Below are 21,139 nucleotides of genomic sequence, written 5' to 3' on the forward strand. Positions count from 1 at the left end.
TTCCCCATAGACACACCCTCTGCCTGGGATTTAAAGATGACAGTGTAGCGCCAGGCTATTCTGCAGCCCCTGGTGCCCACACACTATTTTGGGAAGGGTGAGGAGAGAGAAGGAAGGACTCCACTTCTTAGCTTTTTTATTCCTTTTGGATCACTGGAATAAAATAAAAAGGCTGTAATGCAGCATTCAGCCAGGCCCGGTGTGTTGGCCTAAACTGCATCTTCAATCAGGTCAGAAGACGCATGGTGGCAACGGGGACTATATTTCTTCTCTATAAATAGTGAAGTACTGACTGCTCAGATAAATACGTATGTATAAATGAACAGTAAAACCAGGCTTAAAGAGAGACTAAAGCAAACAGTAACCTTTTTATAGCAACTTATAACAAAGATTTGCCTAGATGGCAGGCTTGTATAAAGAAGTAAATTATTATACTTCCTTACACCAGTATAGAGATGCTCTACAGATCGGCTCATAGAGCAGCGTCTCCAGTAAATAGATGTGGTTCAGAGAGAAGTGAATAATATTTATAAAAACTTGAGCTATAGGTCAGTTAAATCGATAATAAAACTTTGCTCAACAACAGGACAAACTGCCAAATACGGTGGAAGTCCATTTTCATTTAGAAAGGATTTCTGTCACTTTATGGCAGCGCTCAATGCAGAAGCCTTTAAGGCGCCCCGGGAGTGGCGGCTGCTCACTCCATCCTCCTGCCTGGCGTCCCAGGGACACGGCATGCTGCAAGGGCGTGGTGCTCCGCTCCAAGGAGATACCAAGAGCACTCCAATAAAACACAGATGCTGCAGTCTCAGCCAGCTTTGAAGCCTTTGAACATAATCACACCTTGAAATCACCCTGGGGCATGATGTATTTGCCAGGAAGAAGTCAAATGTTGATTAAAGGCGACAATAATACTATTAATTCAATAATAACGAAGTCCTACTGCTCTTCAGAAAGAGGAGGGAAAAGAAGAAATGCTGTTTTCCTTCCCTCCTCACGGTCCTGCTGCAGCTTGCTTCGCCCTCCCTGGCTCCTCAGCCTGGCAGTAAGGCTGTAGGCCAGGAGCAAGCCCACAGAGTGATGCTGCTACAGGACTGCCCTCAGCGAGTGCTGTACTGGACCTACGGTTTCCATGCCATGCCATCAGACTTTATTAAGGTTACACCCTGATCCAAAATTCCAAACGACAGCACTGAAGACACCAAGGGAAGCTCCTGCAGGTGACTGAGAAATGGTAGTCAAACCTAAACGTACAGCGTATAAATGCAAAGATGCCTTTCCAGCTGAAATACAAGCTTGGGGAAACATCACTATGAACTTGCTGACTTCCTATAGTCTTTCCTTAGCAGCCTATGCCAGCTGGATCCAGAGAGTCAGTGTGAAGCTGCTGCTGTTTGCAGTTCCGCTGACTTCTGCAGGAGCTGGGGGCTCTCCTGAAAAAGCTTTTGCATCGGCAAATAGTTGGATCCATGATACTCAGTCTTCCTCCGGATGGGAAAAAAAAAGTGGTCATTGCTCTCTGCACTTACTGCTCTTCAGGAATTTTGTAGTTACCTACATCTGAAAAGAACGCATAAAATGGCGCATCCTTTCACCACACCCATCTCGGGCTCTTCATGGTCAGATCCCTGAGATTAATTCTGTCCTGCCGACTGCCTTTAGGTACTACCCTGCGAGAGGACCTGAGGAGTGCCATGTGGATGCCAACCTGCTCCCTGAGGGGCGGCGGAGACTGAAGAAGAGGCTGGTGCTGGGACCCACTCGGGTGGGGGAAGAGGCTGGTGTCAGGACCCACTTGGGCGGGAGAAGAGGCTGGTGCTGGGACCCACTCGGGTGGGGGAAGAGGCTGGTGCTAGGACCCACTCGGGTGGGTGAAGGGCTGGTGCTGGGACCCACTCGGGCGGGCGAAGAGGCTGGTGCGGGACCTCGCTCCAGCGGCTAGTGGAGGCAGCACCTCCCGCCCCGGGACCCCCAGTTTTCCTGCGGGGCCTGCCAAGGCCGGGGACAGCCGCATCCTGGTCAGAGGGGCGCCGCGAGGCTCCGCCGGCCTTCGGCCAGCCCCTCGGAGCGCCCGGAAGGCGGGACGCTGAGCCAGGGCACGGCTGTAACCGCACCGAGGAGCCACGAACCCAGAAAGCCCGTCCGCCGCACCTGCCGCCCAGGTGCCAGCCCCCCCGGGAGGGCCGTGGCCGGGCTGCGGGGGGTAGCGGGGGGGGGCCGCCGGCCCGATGGGCCCGGGCAGGGCCGCGGCGGGGCGGGGGGGTGGCGGTGGGGCCGCGGCCGGGCCCGGCGGCTGGAGCCGCCTCCTGACGTCGGGAACCTGCCGCGCGCGGGGGCGGGGCGGGGCGGGCGCCGGGAGCGGCCCGCGGGGCAGGCAGAGCCGGCTGGCGGGGCGCGGCGCCCGGCCTGCCACCGCGCCGAGGGCCGCAGCAGGTAGGGCGGCGGGCGGAGGGGGCAGCCGGGCGCCGGGCCCCGGCAGACAAAGGGCCCGGCCCGCCCCGCGGTGGAAGGGGAGGGCGGGAACGACGGACCCCGCGGCGCACCTGGCCCGCCGCGCTTCCCCCCCCCGCCCCCCACGGCGGCTCCGGCCGGGGCTGCCCCCCTTTCCCCTCAGCAGCGAGCGCGGCCCGGCCGGAGCACCCCCCCCCCCCCCCCCGGGATGAAGGCCGGCCGGCCTCGGCGGCCGCCCCGCAGCCCGGCTCGGGGCGGTGCGAGGCGGCCGCGGGGCTCGGCCGGCGGCTCCCGGCTCCCCTCCCCGGGCGCTTTGTCGGGGAGGCGGCGTCTTCCCGGCAGGGCCGGGCGGCGGGCGCGGTGTGGCGGGGCCGCCTGCGTGTCGTGAGCGGGGCACGGGAGCCCGCACCGCCGGCTACCCCGAGCGGTTTTGCGTGTCCGCAGCGACGGAGAGAGGGGGGGCGGGACGTGCGGTCTCGCCTCGTCGTCGTTTCTCCCCCCCCCCACCTCCGTCAGGCCTGCGCCTTGCCGGGGAGGTCATTCATCCTCCCCGCCGGTGTCACCTGCGCTTCCCCGGGGCCGCCGGGGCGGGGGAGGCCGGCGATCGGGCCGGGGAGCGCAGCCCAGCCCAGATAAAATGGAGATCTCCTTCCCTCGGCGCATTTAGGAATGCAACTCCGATCCCGGGAGGTGGGTGAGGGGAAGGCGGGAGCCTGATGCGTGCCACTGTATTTTCCTTCAGCCGGGGAGAGGAAAACGCGATCTTGCGGGAGAGGGAGGAGGAGAGGCCGCAGGAGCAGGCTGCCCGCAGCCGGGCTGTAGCAGCGACAACAAACAGGTGTGGCTGGGAGAGTTCCCGATAAGTGCCGCACGCCGCTGCTGCCCTCGCAGGTTCCATCCGCCTGCTCTGCTGCCTGTTGCGGGGGGAAACGAGGGGCGGTGTACACCAAAACCCTCCCTCGGGAATTGCAGCCGGTGTTTCCTGTCCTGGGGTAGCGGCGTGGTTTGGTTTTTGGACCAGCTCATGCAGGGAGGGAGGATGGATGGATGGATCTGTGGGCTCCCAACTTGTATCGGTGGGGTGAGCAATAGGGAGGCTGTTTTCCTCCGGGCGCTGGTGTAACCGCTCCTAGGAGTGTACTGTGAAAGGTGAGAGGAGCCAGGTTATGTCACCTCACTGATGTGCTGGTCCAGATCTTTGATGACGAGGGAAGCCCAAGCTGTGATTTGTGCACAGTGCTAGTGACGAGGAAATGTTCTGGAAAAGATGTTGCTCGCTCTCCTTTTTTTTCTTTCTTTCCCCACCACATTTCATCATTTCATTGATTGGATTCAGCTGCATGCTTAATTTCTTAAACAATCCTTTCTTCAGACCCTTAGTCTTACTTTATGTGGGAATACTTCCAGGACTGCAGAGCTCCTACACATGGGCAGCAGACCCTGGCACATGCTTCACAGCGGCTTGTTGCCACCAGACATTTAAGACACAAATGCAAAGCGCAAGAGGCAGCGCTGGGTCCCGTGGCACAGGGAAATTTGGGAACTGAAGCTATGCACTGGTGTACTTCCACACTTTGTTAATAGCTCACTGTGTGTCATGTTTTTTTTTTGTATTTAGGATGTATAAAGATTAAGTGCCAAACGCCAAAATGAGCGTGACTTCGTGGTTTTTGGTGAGCAGCACTGGCATTCGCCATCGGCTCCCTCGGGAGATGATATTTGTTGGAAGAGATGACTGTGAACTGATGCTCCAGGTAACATGGCTTTGTTTTGTTATTTCTTCCGATGATGCAGTGGATGTGAACGTAACTCTGGGGATCTGCAGAGATGTTGCATGCAAGACATCTTTTAAAAGGAACTTCCTTTTTTATGTTGAGTCTGTGGTTTCCATGAAGACTTCATATGTTTGTGAAAGCGCAAGTGAGGTTTCTTTCAAATTGCTATGTCATCAGATGGATAGGAGCTGTAGTGGTGGGAGATTAATCAAATAGATTAACTGTCTTGACGCTGCTAGAAATAGTAAGCAAAGACATACCATTCTGTCCTGAATTGCAATTATGCTGCTGTGTTTTGTAGCTTTTAATATGTGCACTGTTTACTAGTACGTGTGATTTGAATGGGGGCAGGGGTTTTTGTTTGCCTATTTTTCCTTTTGAGTTTGGTTAAATTGTCAGTGCTTGTACCTCTCGCTTAGGTTTTTTTATTATGGTAGGAAATACTGATGTTTAGCGGAAAAACTCTAGCTGTTTTTGTGGGGTGAGTAAGGTGGTGACCTCTTCCCAAAGTAATTGTGTTACTCGGGCAAACTTGCAGCTTCTGTTAGTGCTTCCCATACCAGCATGTGTCTCTGCTGGACCTAATCCAACATGTCTGAAGTGTTGACTGTGGTCTGATGTTTGACAGCATAATGTAATGGATGTCACTCCAAACAAATGGAGCTGGAATCTTGCAAAGAGCTTTTGACAGGAGCAGTTTAGCTTAGGAATTTGTAGAAGCTCAGAATTAAATTGGTGTTTTTGCTAGATCCATGCCATGAGTACTTAAGTACAAAAAAATATTTGATTGCACCTGCCTGTCCCCCTTTTGCCCCTTTACAAAGGTGGCAAATGTGCCTGTGGGTGGTAAAATTAGCAAGCTGCCTGCACATCAGGGCCTCCCGCCTCATAATTTCCACTGCTAACCTGCTCACAGGTATGTCCTAAATGCTTTGCTGATGATCTACCAAGCAGACTCTGTTTGTAGTTACTGCGGGGATTTTGTATGGTATGTTAGCAGGAGGTCTGTTTAGGAGGGTAGAAGTTCTTGTACGAGGTGTACTTGGAAGGCAAGGTGTTGTCTAGCTGTAATAAAATGTTGTTATCCGCAAAAGGAGAATTTGCAGTGTTTGTACTGCTCTGCTAGCTGGCAGTGAATAGCATGGCTGTGCTGCAGTGGTAGAGTCTGAAGCATACTCCTGTTCAACAGCAGATCATTTGTTTGGGTTTTCCCCTGAATCACACTATCTTTTATTTCATGTTTCTACGTGTCTGGTGAGGCATGTAAAGGTGAGACATTAAAAATGCCCTGATATTTTCTGTAAGTCTGCATTTGACTGCTCAGAAACCTGATTGCCATGTTCTCTCATGACTTGAAGGGAGAAAACATACACAATGGCCTTGGTTTCCAAAAATGGCCAGAGTTTTAGGGTGCCCATCTTAATACCTTTTGAAGGTACTTGAGGTTTGGTTTTGATTTTTTTTTTACTGTCAGGGTTCAGCCTCTTTGAGAGTCACATGTCTCCCGTTGTACACCCTAAAATAAAAGTACCCAAATATCAATCATGCTTAAAATGCATTGCTTTTTTCATGGGTTATTTATGGGGTTAACTGGACAACATGGATTGTGAGCCACTCTATATCACATGGAGTATTTCATGCTTCTTTGCAAGTCTGAGCTGGCTTGTCAGCGTTGCATGTGGACTAGCAACCTTGTGACGCTCTACACATGCCATGCTCATTTCTACGAGGTAAATGAATTCAGATTCCTGAAGGAGCCAGCAGTATGTGTGAGAGTGAAGTGGTTGTATTTGGGTACTCATAGGTAGTGGTGGTATTAAAGGAGATTTTCATTATTTCACCAGAGTGAAGAGTCTGGATGGTCTGTAAAAGCCAGCTGCTTATGTTCACGGGGTGATTTACATGTGACCCTTTATAAACTTATTAGTTTATTATTTCCAATAATAAAGCTTTTTCTAGGATCACACATAAGGTCTTATTTTGAACAGTATAGCACATTATTTTCCTAGCCATTTGCTTATAAAGACGTTTTCCAGAGCTACCTTGGGCTCCGAATGAGACGATTGTAGTAAGACTCAGTGCGGAAGAGAGACTGTGAACAGAGACTTGATATTCAAGCAAAATTGTGTTTGAGCAGATGGAGAATGAGATCTAAAAATAGACTTTTTTTTCCTGCTGTGACTGTCCATGTCACAAAATCGTTGTGCAGACCGGCACAATCATTTGTCTTGGGGAAAGCTTAAGAAGCAGGGCAGTTACCAGAGCAGGCAGACAGAGCTCTTGTGACAGTGTTTGCACCTGTAGTGTTTCAGTGGTACTGACCCTGAAACTGTGTATTTGCTGCACAGTTATTTTGCTTATGTATTTCAAGATACTGGCGTTTAATCCCTTAAGGTGCACAACTGGGAGCAGACTGCAAGTGTCTGGGGAATGGACTGGATGACCTGGTCAGTGTTTTTTTGTCTCTAAGACTGTTACTGCTTAGTGATTTCATCGTGATACGGTTTGTGGTTCCCCGTTGAGACCATGTGTATTAGATGGTGTGCAAACATACAACACAGAGATGACCCTTGTCCTGGAGACCTTGCAGTCTTGCCTTTCTCATTTTACTGTTTTAGGAGTGTCTTGTCTTTTGATATTTTCTTGGAACATGTTTTTTCAAGGTGTCAGATCCCTAAATGGCAAAAAATGATGGCTTTGTCACCAATCAAGCTTTAGTTTTGCCTGTGTTTGCTTATTTCATACAGGTACTAGATTTGCTTTCTGGTTAACAAAGAGGTGAAGAAAAACAGAGTCTTTAAGCTTAAAATTAAGTAGGTTTGATAGTGGGGAAACATAATCTACCTTGAAATCTTCTATACCTACTAAGAGGATTAGAAGTATTTTTAATATTTTTGCAGCACTGTAAAGCTTCTAGTACAAGTAAATGTGAGATTTACATTGGGTTTGAATGTTAATTCATGGGCGAAAATGCCGTGTAGTGTAGCTTGGCATGCACAGTGTTGTTACGCAGAGTCAAGGGCTCAATTGAGCCCTTTTTCTGAAGAACGGTGCTTGATTTCTTCAGCAGTCTCACTAGCTCCCTTCAGGTAATGGTCAACAAACAGCAGGAGTGTGGAAATCTAGACCTTCACTAACTTGCACTAGGGTGTTTTTTTCTGTGAAGGTTGTTGGTGGTAGGAAGTAACTCTCTGAAAACGTTTACTTTTTTAAAACAAAAAATAAGACGTTTTTTCGACCATCTTGAACAAGGTGATTCCCCTCCATGCCCCACTTTGGGAAATACAGTTGCCGTTTTTATCAGCTTTGGTCATTTGCTTAATATGATGGGTATTTACTCGGGGGTCAAACATTTTGCAAACTCAAAATTTTCACTTAACCATTAAAACCTTCCCCTCTGCCCCTAAACAAAACATCTTTTGCATTTTTGCTGAATGTAAATATTTAACAGAAGGGAAAGCAGGGTCATGATTTCCCTGTTTCTGTTTGAGAGAGAGTTGTTTACTGGAAAATTTGGGAAAGCAAAATGTTTAACCAGTGCTTCCTTGAGTATTTCCCTCTCTTTAGAGCGATGGTTTGGGCATGCAGTTGTCCTACACCAGGTGGTGAGTTACAGCAGGAGTAGGTGCAGATACATGATGCTTTCTGTCTTATGCCTTTGTCCTATGTGCCATTAAAGACAGCTTGACACTTCTTATCAGGAGACAGTGTTTTCAAGTGCTTGTAATTCTGCTAAACTTTGTTAACTGTTTGGGATGAGAGTTTATTTTCCAGGTGTCTGTTTTAGGCAGTGTGTTTTGGATGCAATCAGCTCCCTTCTTCAGTCTTCGCTGTGTGCAACTCTGAGAATAATGCTGTTTTCTTCATGTAAACTATTTAAAAGTATGTTTAACCTTCCTTTGAAGTTTTAGCATTGTAGAGCTGCAGGGGTGATGCTTTTCAAGAGTGAATGCCTAGGTCAGAGGTGATTCCCCCCCTAATCAATAATCTAAATGTATTTGACCAAGTTTCAAATCTTTGGGGAAAAAAAAAAAAAAAAAAAGTTGTAGTTTGCATGTGGTCAGTGGGGACTTGTTTGATACTATTGTCTTAAGTGCCATTTCATCTGGCAGTGAGGTTGGTGATAGGACATATTGAAGGACAGAACTGTTGCAGGCTGGGCAAAGAAGAGCTAGGTGCAAGGATGCAGAAGGCTGGGGTTTAGATGTAAGAGCAACTGTGCTAGATTAGATCTGGGTGCTTCTAGCCTGGTATCCTGACTCAGACAGTGGTCAAAGCAGCTGTCGAGGAAAGTGTGAGGACAAGCCAAGAGTATAATGATACTTCCAGAGTACTTGCTCAACCTCTTGACCTGTGTTTCAGGAAGCCAGAGGCCAGATCGTTGCATCTAGTCATTGGTTTTCTACTCTATAAAGCCCCACCAGGAGATTAAGATTTGGCTGAGTGGGGAGGCGCAACCAGGAGTCTTGTCACTTGTTCAGAGTGAGAGGAGGAGCAGCAAGACTTAGAGAAGTGGAGGGTGGTGCATATAGGGCAGAAGCTGTTCAGCGTGGGGAAAGCGAGCATTACAGGACGTGACTGCTGAGCAGCATCTCCCTTAGGCCTGAGATGGATCAAGACTTGCTTTTTTTCTGGTGTCAGCAGATATCTGTGAAAGCTACTAGCCAAGCATCTGTCACTGGTCCATATGGGACATCGCATGCTGCTTATAGTATCAATTAGTCAGTTCAAGTGACAGGGGCTTGTGAGCTGAACATACAAGTTCATTCTGTTGGTGAATCGGATAAATGGTAACGATACTGCTTGAATAGACATTTTGCTCTTTTTAGCTTGCTTTGTTAAAAAGCTAGGGAATTAGAAGCATTCTAGGCACCGAAGGAGCATTCTTATGGCTGCTAAGTCAAGTGTTTATCACTGCAGAGCAGTTACGACATACCAGTGTGAAGATTGCCTGTGTAATCCTGCTTCTGCCCCTGTGTACATAGGCATGAAGATGCAATCTGTTATTGTGTCGTTACCGGATATTTTATCCCTGCAGGATCTGTTCCGTGTTTGGTACGCAGCGTGCACAGCGCACTCTGCAAATAATACAGTGCGATGGTGAACTCTGTGTGTGTGCGACATCTGGTCAAATTAAGGTTTCATTGACCTGACATATCCTACCTTCCCCAGGCTGTACTTGATAATACGATGTCTCTCCTATGTAGTTTAGTAAGTGTACACATAAACAAGTGCGAGTAGGTGTGGTGTAGTTTGTCTACAGCATTATGCTAGGAGGAAGTAGATGGTGTGAACTTGGTAGATTACCTTTTTCCTGGTACTTCTAGGTAAATTTGCTGCAGTGCGGAAGTCGCTATCGCTCCATCACTCGGGTATTTCCTGCATTGGGAGCTCCCAGTAAAAGCCATGGGGAATCTCTGCTGCCTTTAGTGTCCCAACCTCCTTCCCCACCAAGGTGCAGGGCCGGAGTGGGAAGCTGTAGCCGGGATAGGGTGGTGCCCCGCTCGTGCTGTTTTGCTGCAGTTATCCAGAGGGTGTAAACCAGCACCTAAGTTAGTCCCTGGGCGTTGGGAATTGCCGAGAGTCAATCATTAGGTGTCACAAAGGAAGTAGGTGTCTTACAGGCAGAAGGGAAAGGATCTAGCCTTGGGAAGGCTCAGCTTTTTGACAGGTAGTGTTTCTAGGTGCCTGGGCAGCAGCTGTGGGAGGAAGGATATGTATGCATCCTGTATTTCCAGGCCTAGAGTTGTTTTTTTGGCTCTTGCCTCTCCCATTGTTTTCTGTTAATGTGCAGTTGATGGGAGGATTAGGATGTCTGATGAAATGTGGGTTGAGGAGGCTGGAGGCATGGCAGGACCGGCAAACCTGGGAGGGGAGTTCGTCGCTGGAGGCAGGGTAGGGAGACGTGATGGTGGCACTGCAGGCAGGTGGTTATTAGGGGTGAGAGGGCTGCATGCGGCTGGCAAGGTGCTGGCTGGAAGCCTGGCCTGTGAAGGGAGGGCTTGTCCCTCTCTGGAGCGGGCAGGGAATAAGGGGGCCCCTTTCATGTCCGAGATCCTGATCCAGGCACTAGCACACACCTCAGCTGCAGTATGGAAGTTGAGGCTTCTGTCCCACCTGAGTTGATGTTTTTCCATGCCTCCTTGGTGGCTATGTAAAACGACGGGAAAGCCAGTGCATCTGCAGGCAGCCTGTTCCCTGCCTGTGGTCAGGACCAGACCCTGGGTCACTTGAGCTGGTGCTCCACTTTGGGAATGGGGAACCAGCAAGCAAAACCCCATTTTACTCCAGAATAACGGGTTAAGTTTTTATGGGAACTATGCCAGTCTCCAAATCTCTTTGCCAAGCTGTGGGGATTATAGTTTAATTTTCCTGGGGGATTTCTCTCTTTTGTTCACTGCCTTATTTTTTGCATGCATACTCAGGCCCTGGTCCTGTCACAGATCCACTAAGCCTCTGATCTTGACTGCAGTGAAGCTGAAGGCAGGAGCCTCTGCAGCTTGGGAGCTGTAAAGTGAGCCCAGCCCCAGGATGAGGTGGCTACACTTGCTGAAGAGACATGTGTCTGCTTAGGCAGAGCCATTTAGAAACTGGCAGCACATTCCCCTGGGAGTGATCAGGCTGCCTCTTGTGGGGCGGTCACACTTGCAACCAGCCTGGGGCAGAACAGAGCATTCACTAATACTCTGGAAAAGTACTGAAGTGGCCAATATACACAACTCTGTGAAATGCATTGTGGTGAAAGAGAGAGACCCAGTGTTCATATCTGTCATTAAATGTTATCCATGGTTTTACTTTTGAGGAGCAAAAATCGTATTTCAGGCCAGAATGCAAGGGATTTTTTTGTTTGTTTGTTTTGGTTGGGTTTTTTTTTTTTTAGATTCGGCTTTGTCTGTCTCCCTTCTAAAGTGGGACACTGGGAGAGGTTTGTATTTCCTTACTGGGACACTTGTGCAGAGCACAGTACTGGCAGAAATGTAACCTGTTCACTATGGAAAGTATTTGAGCAAATGTTTATTGCATGCTGCCACCAGAATGCTGCAGTTAGCTTGTGCCAGACGTGCACAACAGACTGTAGTGAGGAATAGGGAAACTGCTCTCATTTGTTTATTTTATCTCCAATACCACGATGCCTCACAGCACTGGCAGGGCTGTGGTCCAAATCTCAACTCTGAGCAGTAGATTTTTGCCCATAGTAATTCTCCTGGGGAAGAAGCAGCATCTGTATCTACGTAGACAGCTGAGCTGTGTCTGCTCCCTTGGCCCTGTGGGGAAACGCAGGCTGTCTGGCTGTGTTTCTTCTCCTGCCTTCCTAAGCAGGTCTTGTTTCCTTGTGGGTTTTGCTTGGCATCTCTGCGGCTCATGCTTTCATCTGGAGTGCCCAGTCCTATGTATCAGGCTTCACCAAACACAGAGCTGTAGGTTATCTGCAGCACACATAGCCAGCATGATATGTACCTCCGTGGAGACTCCTGCTCACTTCTTTTGCTGCTTTTGCTGCTCACTTCTTTTGCTGCTAAGTAGGGGCTTTTGCTGATTTGATGCATGCAGTTTTGAATCACAAGTGAGCTGCCTGGTTGCGTGACTGATTGGAGACTGATGATCCAAGATGTTGGTACTGATGTGGGACTGGCAGACCCAGAGATGCCATTCCTGTCTGTGATTTGGACTATCTGTTTAATATGATCGTGGAAGAAAGAAGAGCTATAAAATACCTCTCTCTTCAGATATATGCTGCATGTGCATTTTGTCTGCTACGCATTTAAAACATGATGCATTGTAGATAGTATGATGGAGAAGCAGGACAGCCTTATATTAGGAAGTGATTTGAATGTCTGGAAGTGCAAGCCCTGGATGAGCTTAGTGTAGTAACAAATCAGTGTCCGTGTTTCCCCTTCAGAGAAGTGTACATGTTGTTAATCAGAAAAGCACACACTGTGTTTTCCCAAGAGTTGTTTTCATTTGATAACAGGTCCAGTGTTGGGATATGGTGAGAACGCTGTGTTCCTCCTTCATTCCTGGCCTCTTGGAGTATAGTCTTATTTCTTGCCTGCAGATCACTAGTGCTTAGTGCACCTCCCTTCCTTGCCTTCTTTTCCCATTCTTGATCTTGTCTGAGGTGCTCCAGCTCTGGTTTTGCTGTTTGGGTCCAAGCACAATCTCAGTGATCTTTGCCAGAGCTGAGGAGTGCTGCTCACCCCTTTGCAAGAGCTCTTCCAGTGAAACAGATTAACTGTGAGGGTGTACCAGTTACTTTCTGCTTTTGACATCTGGGTATAAGCACTTCAGGGTTTTTTTTAATGCTTTCTTGGAAATTCACATTTTTTTTTCCACTTGGACCCCTGTATCCCCTCCTGACAGATGGATCAGTCTTGCCTTTTGTTGTGGAGGTTGTGACTGATCATAAGCAAGGCTCAGTATGTGGTGCAAGTGTGCATTTAAGCTGGGACTCCTCTTATATTTGTGATTCAGTCAACTTAATTGCAGCTTTTCAATTTATAGATGCCTAAAATCTTTCCAGCAGAGTTGCAGATCATTGGGAGCTCTGCACCCATGGGCTGCTCTGTAATGTGTATTGACTCAGGCTTCTTAAATCACTTTCTGTGATTCAGTGGGTCATGCATTAGAAACCACTGGCGTGCTGGGCTGAAGTGACTTCTGCAGGACTGTTTTTGGGCTCTTGGCTGTTACCAGTCTGGAAACTGGTTAGTCTTTTCTTGGAAGTGGGATTGAGGCAGTCTGTTCCTCTCTGAGAACAAAAGCATGATCAGCCGCTGGGTTGCTGCTGTCACTGCATGCAAGAGCGGTTTATGTTAAATGTGACTGATGTTGAAATAAACCACACCTCGGCTCTCAAGTAAGAGTGACCTTTGGCGAGTCTGCATCAAAATAAATAATGTGTGATTTTAGTTATTTTAAGTTGAGTTTCCTTGGAGACAGGCCCTTAGGAACTCCCGCTGCCAGTTCCTGTGATGTTTGCTGGTTTGTCATAAAACTAAGAAAATTCCTCTCTTCTCCACAAAAGCATGAAATTTCACAGAAGTGCAATCTGTGTAACAGTTTGCTGTGTTCCTGATGTGCTCTCTAAAGAGATGCTGACAGGTAGTATCAGGACTATGGATCAAATTTTGCATATAATTTTGACTCCATCTTGAACACAGCTGAAACTTCCTTGGAATATGGGAAGTTTTGGCATAAAATGGTTTCTTTGGTGACCTCTTCCTGCTTTTATGTGGGGGAATATCGTGCTGCTGGAATATATCTCTGCTCCCCTATGATAACTCTTGTCTGGTTTGGGACCCCTGAGTGGCTGTAGTCAGCTGTTTTAAAATACAGCAGCCCAAAGGCTGTGCTGACTTACATCAGGGCCAGATCCAGGGCAAACTGAATTTTTGGGAGACAGCTGGTTCCCAGAAATAAACACTTTTTTAAATGATCTGTGACTAGGTACCAATAAAATCCACCCTAATTTTTTTGTCTGGATTAGCTTTTTGGCGTGGAAGCCTTTCTGCCCTTAGAAGGGGGCTAGAGGGGTTGTTCTGCCTTTAAATTCTGTTAATCTTTAAATGAGTGTCTGTGACATGCTGTAAAAAGCTAAAGCAAACACTGCTGCACCAGTTAATCAATGTTCCCTCACATCCTATTGGGAACAGTGATGTCCGCAATTTTAGGTAGCAAAGGGACCAGAGAAGACCTTGCATCTGTGCTGTGCAGGCAGGATCCCTGTGCGTGGTTGTCTTTGAGTCCAGCAGGATGAAACGTAGTTATATACATGCCCATGGATGGGGAAGGGATTTCTACCCAGTGGCTGTGGGGATGGACCCTGGGCAGGCAGGGCAGTGGAAGGAGAGCTTCTCGCATCCTTCCAAAGGGTGTGAGGGACCGTGTGGCAGGTCAGGTACAACCCCAGCTCATGAAGCATCAGCTGCTGCGGTACTCGAGCCTGCAGCTGGAGACATTCCTGCCCTCAGGGCTGTGTGCTGAGGTGCAGACCCTGGACATCATTCCTCAACCATCCCTACCTGGACCGTCCTTACCTTATGCTGCACATACGTGCCACAGCCACTTGGGCAATTGCAAACTGGACTGAGGGGCTGCATCTAATATGAATAGTAGCAGAGAGAAGCAGCAGCTTTCCACTGCAGACACTTAAGACCTGCCCTACCTTGAGGTCGGTGTCAGATGCCAAACGTGGGGATCGCATGGGGGCGAGAGGTTTGCGTGTGCCCCTGCTGCGAGGGCATTGCTGTGCATCGCTTCCTGCGTACAGGGCTTGGCATAGCAGGATATGGGAGTGGGGTGTCCCTGACCATGTTGTCTCTGCCTGTCCCACCAGTTGTTGCCTGTTTCCTTAGGGAGCGATTGCTGTCTGAGCAGCACCACTTGGACAGCAAACCATTGAGTGCTGCCTCGTTTTTCAGCTGGGACTCATGTGAGCTGACACCTTGTAAATTCAGCAGTGTAGGGATAACTGTATTAGTGGGGCAGCTGGAGGCCCGGAGTCACCTGCCCCTCTCCTCACTTCCTCTGCTTGCGTTGGCATGTTGTGAATGGTGTGAGGGACATTGGAAGGTGGAAGGGCAGTCTTCTGGCCAAGTATGTGCTTGCTTCATATTGGTACTTCAGGGTTATTCTGGAGGACAGGCCTCCTGGACTGACATATGTTCTGCAGAGGGAGAAGGTGCCATTTATCAGCTGTTGGGATATTACCAATGCGCTTGATGCTGGCAGGGGCAGAAGAAATTCCTGCCAATGGTAGCAGTTTGTCTGGGAAAAGCCTCTGTGTTTTCACCAAGGAATTCCCCTGAAACAATCTTTGCCTCTGCATGCTTGCAAGGAAGTAGATAGTGGCTTGCCGAGATTGGTGCTGTGGAAACCATTGTGTTTATACTTGGGAAAAGGGAAGGACTTTTCACTAAGAACTTGTTGGTTGATGCCCAGGAAGAGGAGGATTAGCTGATTTAAAGCTTGGCTCGACTCCCTGCTGTGGTAGCATGCCCTACCCTCCCCTGGCCTGAGATACCAGGGAGGTCTCAGTGTCGCATGCGCCTGCTGATGGAGTGACCGGTTCCAGCCACCGGTTGAGGTCAACCGCAGCAACAATTCAAGTTACGAGTTGCAGTAGGCCTAAATACAGACAGTCTGGTGTCTTTATAGCTGTTACACTTATGCCACGTTTTAAAATTATTCAGAGATTTTGTTCTAACACTTCTTCCTCCGAAGTCTGACACTATTCCTGCTGAAGTGTCATACTCTGCTTTGAAGATAAGGTGCATTTGGTACTTGTGCATTGTGGCAAAGCTAGTGGCACCAAATCACCATCCGGTTGAGTGTTCTCAAACCTAGCTTTAAATGTGAATTTTCCTAGAGTTGCTTTCTTTCTCATACCAAGTTTATTAACCTCCCTCCAACTTTGAAAGCCTCCTAGAATTTAAATCAACTCCGGGACATAATCCTGGGAACAGTATACACTGTTGTGAATAAGTTTGGTTTGTAACTTAAGAAAATGATTTTTTGCTTTTTGAAAAATAGGAAGAAATCATCCCAAATAGGAATGTCCCTTGTGATGAGGCCACCGGCTTCAGCTGGTGAAAAACGGAGCTCTTCTAGTTCGCACTGGCTGAGGTCCTGCCCCCAGGCTTTCAGTTTGACTAGTTTTGTTTTCAGTGTGTATTGATATAATTTATTGAAATTATGGTGTTGTCTTGACAGCCTTCGGTGATTTTTTTCCTTTTTTTTCCCTCTCCATGCAAATAGTGTATTGTCTTCAGTGAACTGTTTAAACAACCATGGAAGCATTTACTGTTTATCCTTTGGTTATTTATAGTAGTAAATAATATTTAGTCCTTCCTGCTTTTCCCCTCTCTCCCTACCCCATATCAAGTTAGTTTGATGTCTAAATGTTGCTTTGATTAACATTGTCTCTTATGCCTGACTGGTCTCACATTCATTGTGCTTTCATTGCCAGTCCCGCAGTGTCGATAAGCAGCATGCTGTAATCAACTATGACAAGGAGAAAGATGAGCACTGGGTGAAGGATCTTGGGAGCTTAAATGGCGTAAGTAGCAAACCTCCCGGCTGATGGAGGCGAACACGCGACGTGCTGAGTCTGCAAGCGCTTGTGCAGTTACTTAATTCTACTGTTAGACCCTTTTGGGTCACTGCAACTGTTGGCATGAGTTAAGCTGAACATACATAATTACTTGCAAGGCCTGAGATGGAGGTCATGTAGCATCTCATCGTAGAAGAGCAAAGCTTTGGTGAATATTCTGTTTCTTTTTCCCTTTCTTTTGGTGGCCTTGCAGAATGCTTCAGGGCTCACAAAATCATAGACCCTCTTGCAAAAGAGGAGGAACTCAGTCTCATTTTGGGGATGTTAATGTTAAACTGGTGAAGATTCTGAAACAGCTGTTGAGCATGAGCAGGGTGACCTTTTGGCAATTCATTTGTCAGTGCATGGTGTGATTTATGGGATGATGAGACATTTAATTTCTTTGGGGAGAAGCTATTTAAAACAACTTCTTTTTTTACAATAAAAATTGCTCTTTTGCCTGCGTTGAGCCTGGTTTGTGTGAAGACCGAGGGCTGTGAGCTCAGAACAGGGAGCTGAGCCTGCCTGAATCTTAACCCTTGCTCTGGTCCTGGTTCACACAGTGGTGTTAGGCAGCTCGCCGAGGGCTTTGTCTGCCCACCTGAATTGTGTGATTTTTTAAATACACCATCATAGTTAAAACTGTCCTAATGTCATAGCATGCCTCTTTTTTCACTGTTTCTTCATACCAGCGGAGCTATTCCTCTGCTGGGGCAGGTCTAAGCTAGATTCACGTAGTTGTCTTCCCAGGAGGGGTTTTACTGCAGTCATTGTTTTGGGCTTAGAAACAGAAGCCCTCTGCCATCACAACCAAAAGACAAACCCAGAAACTTTTACAAAAACAGCGGCTAAAGCAGATCTCAACTGTTCTGCCTCTTCTGGCATCTGAAAACACGAAGAATGAGTGTTAATCCTTCTCAGCGTAACAGCTGAAGCACAGAGCCCTGCTGAAATGGGAATATTTCCAGTAACTGGTCTGGGCTCTAGCTGGATACCTGGTTGAAAACCTGTGGCAACCTCATGGTGGCAAAATAGCAGCTGAAAATTCAGCTTGCAAGAGAGGGAAAGCTTGTACCACTAATTCTCTTCTATCTTCACATGCTAAAGCATATGAATTTACACTTTAATAATAGACTTGTGCTCAGAGGGGCAGTGAAGTAAAAGGAGTTACAGCAGTGCCTGTCTTCTGCAGTTGGTCAAATGCACCTTTGTTGAAGAGGACTGTTGCAGCCAAACTGAATTTATTTTGCATGAAAGAAACAGAGGTCCTTATCTGTTTTCCTCCCTGAAACTAAAGAAATCACTTTTGAGGACCTTGATTTTAATTCAATTTTCAGAATTTTCTTTTTTTTTTAAATTTACTTCATGACTTGTCAACAATGCATTATATGGCCTTGTTGGATAATATGGTTCATATTAATTGTCAAAATGTTTTGTATTGTTTTTATTATAATGTTCAGCTGATTCTGCAGTCTCTATTATGAATCTCTTGGTTTTAAAGGTAGTGTTTCTATCTGCAACAAGCAGTTTCCTTGGGTTATTTTATTTGAAGTAACCATGGATGAATAGATAACAACATCAAAATGGGTTTTCTTGCAGACTTTTGTTTTGCAGAAAATTCAGCAAATAATTATTCCTGTTCCAGATCTGACTGTTGGGGGATTTTTAAATATTAAAAAATCTCATGCAAATAGGAATTCCATACCTTCCTGACTTCACTGCTTTTATTCTGAAATTACAGGCCTGTTCCCTGGTTCCTCTGTAAATTGCCAGGAGGCTGGGGGCTGTTGTCTGCTGAGGTTCTAGTTTTCTGCTCTAGTATTTATTTTTTCATCTGTGGTTAATATTTGGTCTTATCATGTGTGTTTGGCTTGGCTGAGGCGAGAAGGCAGGAGAAGACTGTGCCTCAGTGGTGAAAGCATGTAAATTCATTTTCTAGCATAATTTTGATTCATCAGAGCGTAGCCGCATTTGTATTGAGGCTACAAAGACCCAGCAGCAGGTTCCTGGTCTGTGAGGCTGGGTGAATCCCACCTTGCGAGGTAGGGTAGCTCCTGGTGTCTGACTGCCCCAGGGGCAACCGAGTGCCTAATCCCCATCAGCACGCTGGTGCTTCTTCAGCTGAGTTCCTGATCTATTTTTGTTTGGCCCAGGTTATAATAAAAGTATGTGGGTTTATTTACGAAGGATGTCCATAAATGCTTCATTTGTTCTTCAGTTCTGCGAGAATTGTTCCTTAGGGGGGTCCCCTCGGAAAGCAGGCATCTGAGACATCCGAGGTGTTCACAGCTATGAAGTACATTTCTCGCACCTTTACAAGGATAACTTAGTTTCTCTGGGCCTCAATTAACTGTCTGGAGCATAGGAAAAATGAGTATGCGAATCTTTTGCACAAGGGGTCTGTTGTACTGATATATGGTGTCTTGGGCAATGTGGCCTCAGACATCATGGTGATGCCACAGCAAACGTGTTTTCCTGTGCATTTTCATTTCCCCCTTCCTCTGTGATAGGCTTTGCTTGTTAAATTATCAGGCCTTGGGGCTGACACCAGTCTTGTTTGACATCCAGTGGAAAACTGATTCCCAGCTCAGTAATTAATGAGTTGCACCATTTGCTGCTCTTGCTGCTTGTGAAGGGCGCAGGAGAACCGAGAGCATCTGAAGTTACTAACTTCAGGCACCTCATTTACGTGTTCAAGTTGGGGACTAAAATTTCATTTGCAGTTGGTGGAAAGGTGAATCTCCCTAGAGGTCTCTTCAGAGCACTTTGCTTTGAAGCATAATTGGGGTGCTCTAACTTGCCCATGGGAGCTATTTGCCGGTGTTGATTTTTCTAGGGAACTTAGCTCCTCACCTGTCTGACTCTGTGCTAGTGCACCCTGACTGTGTGCAGTGCTGTTGGCAGGTGGGCGCGGGTGCCCTCCAGGAGCCCCGTCCATCTGAGATGCATCACCTTGATACCCTCAGTCAAAAAACATTCCTGTGCTTCTTTCCTGCAGACATTCGTCAATGACGTGAGGATTCCTGACCAGAAGTACATCACCCTAAAACTGAATGATGTCATTCGCTTTGGCTATGATATCCTTCTCATCTGAAGTGGGAGTGGGACGTGGTCTTTGATTCGGTTTTGTGCTGTTTGCTGCATGGCGAGTTAAGAGTGCTAATTGTGACTAATGAGTAAGGGTGTTTGTTTTGCCTCCTGGAGCCTCTGGATGGCTCATAAGCTTTTGTTTCTCCACCATCAACCTGATTCAGAGCATATTAATCATGATGCCTGCTACCTTCATTGAACTTTGAATCAGGCCCTGCACTGGCAATAGTGACTGTGGAGGTGCCTCTTCAGTCTCTTTCTAAGGAAGGGTTGCATTTTTTCTTTTTATTTGGGTGGCAACTCATATGCTTTTGTGTGAACTAACATCTTCCTTTTTTTTTTTTCATCCAACTTGTGTGTTTTTGTTCATCATTTCACCCAAATGCTTGCTTTCAAACAATTTGCAGGTCTTCAGTCTTAACCATTTAGCTTTGGGGCTTGTGGTCAGACCTTTGACTGTGTATGGATTGAAGTTTGCCTGTGCTAATTGCTTCTGCCACAAAATGCAAGAGTAAATCTCTCTTTAGCAATAGCAAATTTCACCTCTATCGAGGGAGGCTAGGCTGCAGTTACTGCTTTGTTTACAGAGGCACCAATCCTGCTAGTGTCTGCTAAAACACCTTTGCCTTCATTCCCCTTCCTTTTTATACTGATGTGACTGTATGACTGGCTATAAGCATAGATGTTGGAATGCCTTTCTGAGCCTGCAGAGCAACAGTGGTAAGTAAAGGCTCCTATTGCTGCCTTTTCATGTAATCTAATCCTTTTTTAAACTTTTTCTCAGTTGCTTCTATCTGCCAAACTTTACCCACTCAGGCTGCATTTAGAAGTAGGAAGTGTCTTCTCCAGGTTTCTTTTTTCTTTTGTGGGGAAATTTCAGTTCAAACAGTCCAGACATTTCTGAGAATAGAGGCAGAGAGTAAGTTTTACTATTGGTGGGGGAGGAAGTGTTTGGCTGGAAAACTCTTGTGCAACCTTGACCCCAAGGCCACATTCTTGTGCCTTTTGTTGTCTCCATGATAATGAGTTTGTTCTTGGTCATGCTGTAGCCCTTGAAATACTCCAAACCTTGTTGGAGCCCAGAGAGCTGAAGCAGCAAGGAGAGGCTGAGCCTCCATGGTCTTCCAGGGATCTGGGTACCTCGGCTCTAAGCAGTGACAGTGCAGGAGCACTCACTGTTGCAACAGGGATGCTTAAACTGATGTGCGTGCAATTCTGGATCTGCTGGAAAAGGGGTTTTTAGGCCTTGTGTAAGATCATACTTTTAGTCTTAGTGTTGCTCTGTCTCTTGCCGTTTTAGAAACAACAAATCCTTGGTTCACAGTGTTATTTCTTTTTTTAAAAAAGAAGGTAGTTGCTGAATCTTAAAAAAAAATAAAGAAAAAAAAAAAGGAAGAAAGGTGTGGCAGTACACTCCCCCCAGCAGGAAACAAAACACAGTTTATTTGCCCTTAGATCAGTATTTGAACAGGGTGCAGTTGATGAGGGTTCAGGCATACATGGGGGGGAAAATACTGAGTAGCCCCTTACTGAGTGCTGCCCAGTAAAAGACCACTGCCATCTGGGATCATGTCATTAAAGGTGGCATCTCTGTGCACACGTGATGAGGTCTGTTACAGTTCCATAGGTAACCTCAGTTCTAGCTTTTTGTAACTTTGCAAATGTTTTTTTGATGTAGTTGGTCATGTGTCTTCTGGTCTCTAGATGTGCGGGGAAACTCGTAAATATTTGC

The 21,139-nt window shown here is 47.2% G+C and overlaps 1 protein-coding gene across 1 annotated transcript in view; it reads left to right on the forward strand.

Moving 5' to 3' along the window:
• The first annotated feature begins 2,352 nt into the window (after window positions 1-2,352).
• The window catches only part of CEP170B (centrosomal protein 170B), a 59,593-nt gene continuing 40,806 nt past the window's right edge, over window positions 2,353-21,139 (forward strand). Inside the window, exons 1-4 of the mRNA XM_049828462.1 lie at window positions 2,353-2,433; window positions 4,070-4,205; window positions 16,195-16,284; window positions 19,316-19,394. Coding sequence (XP_049684419.1) covers window positions 4,101-4,205; window positions 16,195-16,284; window positions 19,316-19,394 — 274 coding nt within the window. The 5' untranslated portion in view covers window positions 2,353-2,433; window positions 4,070-4,100. The remainder of the gene's footprint in view (window positions 2,434-4,069; window positions 4,206-16,194; window positions 16,285-19,315; window positions 19,395-21,139) is intronic.

This window comes from Accipiter gentilis, chromosome 25 (assembly GCF_929443795.1).
Source record: "Accipiter gentilis chromosome 25, bAccGen1.1, whole genome shotgun sequence".
NCBI lineage: Eukaryota > Metazoa > Chordata > Aves > Accipitriformes > Accipitridae > Astur > Astur gentilis.